Source organism: Galendromus occidentalis, unplaced genomic scaffold (assembly GCF_000255335.2).
Source record: "Galendromus occidentalis unplaced genomic scaffold, Mocc_1.1 scf7180000076294, whole genome shotgun sequence".
In the NCBI taxonomy this organism is placed as follows: Eukaryota; Metazoa; Arthropoda; class Arachnida; order Mesostigmata; family Phytoseiidae; genus Galendromus; species Galendromus occidentalis.
The window spans coordinates 1-5,166 of record NW_003804283.1 but is presented as its reverse complement, the minus strand read 5'-3'; the positions used below and the strand labels follow the sequence as shown (position 1 = coordinate 5,166).

At 50.8% G+C, this 5,166-nt stretch overlaps 1 protein-coding gene across 1 annotated transcript; it reads right to left on the bottom strand.

Moving 5' to 3' along the window:
• Window positions 1-721: 721 nt before the first annotated feature.
• Window positions 722-5,017, bottom strand: LOC100908576 (canalicular multispecific organic anion transporter 1; the record flags this gene model as incomplete). Its single annotated transcript, XM_003738664.2, has 13 exons — window positions 722-1,036; window positions 1,116-1,326; window positions 1,429-1,613; window positions 1,701-2,017; window positions 2,124-2,292; window positions 2,426-2,625; window positions 2,762-2,927; window positions 3,264-3,480; window positions 3,595-3,745; window positions 3,824-3,935; window positions 4,028-4,350; window positions 4,435-4,674; window positions 4,781-5,017. Coding segments are annotated over 13 exons (2,649 nt in total), but the record flags the coding sequence as incomplete, so codon positions are not given.
• Between the last annotated feature and the right edge of the window lie 149 nt (window positions 5,018-5,166).

Here is a 5,166-nt window from a genome sequence, read left to right as displayed (position 1 = left end):
GAGTCTGCGTGACGAGTCATCATGAATAACTGCGGCCTCATGAGTCCAAAGCTCATGAGCTAAACTGAAACACACCTCCTGAATCTTCGCAGTGTGCCCCTCCTTGAGCACTCGACCCTCTTGCAAATCTCTACGCCAGTGAGCAGAGCCTCATTGGAAAGGTGTCCCGCATACTATCGTTCCCGAACCCGGTGAATGGCTCTTCATTCAAAAATTCGGCTCCCAAGTGATCTTGAGTCCATCCAATTTCTATCGAACCGATCGCAGGGTATGCCCAGCTAGTTCCCCCGACATCATAGCGGGTACATAGACGTAGACCATCCCGCGTGTCTCGGCGAGCTTGAGGAGAAATGAAGAGGCATCCGGAGCCGCTCGATGATTTTACATCGCTGTCTTCCGCAGAACAGATGACACACTCGAAGGAATCAGCTCCGATATTCGGAGCGAGTAAATGCTCCCGAAGATCATTCATTTGACCGCGTTCATGTTTACTCGTCGCGTTGAGGGTATCGAAGTTGCTCCAGGAGATCGGTGTAAAACGTGTTCCGGGGACCGCTGCGGGGGAACAGGAGCCTACGATTTCCTTCCGTTGTAATCTCTGTTGGGTATACTGTTTCTCCGAGCACGCGAGTCCAGTTTAAGGATCCTCAGAAAAGCACCGAGGTCAGTATTGGATCGCCGCCGCTGCTTCCATCGGGAGTAGCAGAAGAAAATCCGATAATAAATAGCATTTTCAATTTATTCATGATCTTTGCGTGGCTCGAGTCGGAACCCGCGACTCCGCCCGTCATCGCGCTCGATTGAATGTACATAAATGGGATCAAAGGAAATCCGACTTATTTCGAGCAGCGCGTTTGCTCGACCTCTTAGGCCGGTCCTGGAAGAATCACATGAATGAGCAACCACGATGCCGCTTCACGAATCGATTCGGATATTCGCGTCTCTGGCCATCGAGCTGAAGACTCCGTCTGGATCTTGAAGGAGTTCTCTGGGTGAACCGACTTCTCTGATTTCTCCCTGGTCCAGAACGACGATTCTGTCAGGGAAATTCAGATCAATTGAAGTCCAGGCATATCTCAGTCCAAATCGCTCTCTCCAGTCGTCTAGCCGCTTACTTATCGTAATCCATTATTGTGTGCAATCTGTGAGCGATTGTTATGACGGTACTGCCTCCGAAGTCATGTCTGATCGTCTTCTGGATGAGCGCGTCCGTCTCCAAGTCGACGGCGGCGGTAGCTTCGTCGAGAATGAGGATTTTTGAATTCCTCAGAAGCGCTCGAGCTAGACAAACGAGCTGCCGCTCGCCGACAGAGAGATTCGAGCCCCCTGAAATGAGTGTTGTCGTCTTATTGAGCGAGCGAGCGAGCGTCCGTTTGTGCTCCAACCGTCCGAATGCACCCTATGTTAGGACTTGAGCTCCGGGCTGACCTTCTTCGATTTTGTGCGACAGCGGCTTGGCCGCGCTTTTCAGATGAGCTTTTTCCAATGCAGCCCAAAGTGCTTCGTCCGAGTACCGCTCTTCTGGGTCGACGTTCTCTCTCAGAGTCCCACCGAACAAAACTGGATCTTGTGGAATGATCGCTAATCTGGATCGGAGAGCATTGAGACCCAATCTGGAGAACAGAGTCATCTTAACGCTCAAGCGCGCGGAAAACTACGCTCGATAGACTTGTGAGTCGGAAAACTTCGAAGTGACTCACTCGGAGATGTCGGTCCCGTCGATCGTTATCTTGCCTTCGACTGCTTCGAGAATTCGCAACAGGGCCAGCGTGAGGGAGCTTTTTCCCGCTCCTGTGCGTCCGACGATGCCAACCTTCTCCCCGGACAGGATCTCGAGGTTTATCTTCTTCAAAACAAGGTCGAGGTTTTCTTTATACCTCGTCGAATAATTTTCAAAACGCACCTGGCCTTCTGAGGGCCATTCAGGTTCGGGCTCTCGGTCGAGATACCAAGGAGCTTCCGGTTTCGTCTTGGTGTAATCCATAACTCTCTCGGCCGAGACCAAGGAGTTTTCAACCTGTGGGCAGATCCGGGTCAGTGGCCGCACCGTCAACGATGGGGAATTTGATGCGTCCTTAGGCCTTCAAAGGCGTTCGCAACAATTCATGAATGGCGTCAATCACCTGGGCACCCATTCTCACGATCCACGCGAAAGCATCAGAGGCTCGAAGGGAACAGGTGAACAGCAGAGAAGCGATCTCGGTGGGCATCGAGCCTCGGAAATAGATGAGCATCCCGCAGACTGCCACGTCGATGAATGATCCCACTACATTGAGCCGGATGGCAAGCCATCTGTTTTAGGAAAGTATTCGTGTTCAGCTAAAAGATCCGCGAGAGCCGTCGCGATAGCCCTGCCTCCGTAATCCTTTGCCCGCAATCGGAAAATTGCAATTATAATGAATCCACGCAATGAAAGGGAACTCACCTGTAGCCATTGAATTCGTGGAAGAGACAGTTCTGATTGTTGTCGAGAAGCCTCATGTGCTTACTTATGAAACTATTCTGGACGTTATAGGCGCGTATGCTCGTGGTTCCCGCTATGCTTTCGTTGAAGCAATTCAGGACTGGAGATTTGGTCACCGCGTTCAAGCGTTTGATTTGCCCTGATGAGGCCACGTAGAATCTCTGCAAGAGTTTTGATAGATTTCTGAGATTCTGCCGTAGCGCTGGCCGAGCACTCATGAACCGAGCATTGTGAGCATGATATAGGTACCGGATTGCCGGATACGGATGATATTTGTTTTTTTTGTTTGTAGCTCACCTGAATGCCCAGGAAAAAGGCGAATAGGGGTATCAAGAATATCAGGACATACGGTAGGTGTATGCAGATATAAATCAAGGTGACCAGCAAAACCGTCCAAGTTGTTATGAAGCCGTCGCCGTTCATATAAAGGCTGACGTCGAGCTCATCGACGTCTCTGCTGAACCTGGAAGATAGGCGGGAAGCGATTATTCGCTTTTACAGGATTTTCTCGTTGAGAGAGATGGTTTCAATTTGTGCTTCCGATGATATTTCTCGGGAATGACGCTCCCGGGTATCCGACTTGACAAGTCCAGGCTCTCCCTCTGGAAAAAGTTCTCTCGGCGCTTCCTTCCGCGACTTTCTGGCGTGAACTATTCAAATCCCGAATGCTGCATTTGCACGAAACGTCTTCCGGGAGCGACACCCAGCACTTCAACTGACTTATACAGCTTAAGGAACCTCTCCGGAATAAACGTTCCGGAGTGTCCTGGCAGAGCTCTCTCTTCCGATTCGGACTCACCGGTTCAGAATTCGACCCGTTGGCGTGGCATCGAAGAAACTCATGGGAGCTTTCATCACCGCGTCGAGCATCTTGTTGTGGAGGGATGTCGAAGTCCAGATGCAGCCCAACGAGAGGACTGTAAGGGCAGCAAGCATCGCTACGCCTTGGGAGGATCCTATGGCGATGTATATTTGCATGTGGGACCACATGTCCTCTGGGGTAGTTCCGTTCTTTACTGCGATCGGGATCAGACGTCAGTTAGATTTCATCGCGATATCATTCGGCAATAATTGATACATGATTTCTGAAGTTCGCTCGTGGATTCAGCGATAAGAAAACTCGATATTACTCTCTATCTCTTTGCTGTAGGTCGTTATGTAAAGAAGCGACCAGAGATCGGCAGCTTTGGAAAGGGCATAACAAGTGAGCCCCAGGATAGTTCCGATGATACCGAAATGCCACAGAAACTCGAAATAAACTCTCCATCGAACCACGCCAACCTGCGGAATTCAATTGAATGAATAATGGGTCGGATGACATTCTCCATAAACAAATCATGCAGTTCGGGTCCTCCTAACCTCCATTTCTTCTTCCTCGATGAGTTTCCCGAAAGGAATGTCGGGCATTTGGCGCTCTACGCAGCCGCTGACATTCGAAGAGACGCTGTCGACCGACCGCGTGCGTTTTCGGCTGTAATTTATCAAGTGGGAAGTCAGAGATGTACTCCAAGACAGAGCTTGCCTCCACCATCAGGCGAAGGAGGATGAGCTAGCCGTACTAACAATCTTGTAGACGGCTCGTCGCTGCCTCGTGAAACCTCATCGTGGACGGAGTTCTCGCTGCCCGTGTTCGCATGTGTCTCGACGAGCTCCTTGAGGCGAACGTTTTGGCTCATGATCTCATCATACGTGCCCCGGTGTGTGACCTCTCCGTCCTCCAAGACAATGATCCTGTCTACATGGGGCAGAACGGCGACCGAGTGGGTGACGAGAATACGCGTCTTCCCGCTGAGGATACCTTTCGGGCCGACCACGTCATTGAATAGGTCGTAAGCTACGTGAGCGTCCACAGCACTGAGCGGATCATCCAGAAGATAGATATCAGCCTGAAAATTCGAGATGGACTCAGAATCTCACTGAACGAGCCGGCAATCTTGATGCCAACTTCAGCTCTGAACATGCACACTCACATCCAGGTAAACCGCCCTCGCAAGAGAGACTCTTTGCTTTTGGCCTCCGGACAGGTTTACTCCCTTTTCCCCGATTTCCGTCGAATCACCGGCTTGGAGGATTTTCAAATCGGGGAGCAGACAACATTCCTTCACGATATCCCGGTATCTTCGAGCTGCGTAGGCGCATCCGAAGAGGATGTTTTTCCGTACCGTGCTGTTCAAAATCCAGGCTTGTTGCGGAACGTAGCCGATCTTACGCTGAAAATGAGGAGTCGGGGTTAGATTCTCCAAAACAGGAACTTCGGATCACACGGCACTTCTAGGGGATGCTCCGAACGGGAGATTCTGATCCAGAGAAACCAACCTCTTTTCTCCGGCTGACTGACCCAGAGGTGGGAATGAGTTCACCGATGATCGCCTGGATGAGCGATGATTTCCCGGCAGCCACGGAACCTACGACGGCGACCAGTTCCCCTTTCTTTATGGAAAAATTGAGATTCTTCAGAACGGGATTCTCGTCATCTCCCCACGTGAAGCTGGCGTTCCGGAATGAGATGTCCTCATCGGCTTTGAGTTCTTCTTTCATGATGCTCGGATCGACCTGTGGCCACAGTGAATGGTATCAGAAGAGATAAGGCGATTCGGAGGAAATCAGATGAAAGTTTCCATTCGGAAACATTGCGACTAGAACAGAATGAACGATCTGGAAGCCCAGCAGTAAAATGCATCAGGGAGCACTCACCTCATCGG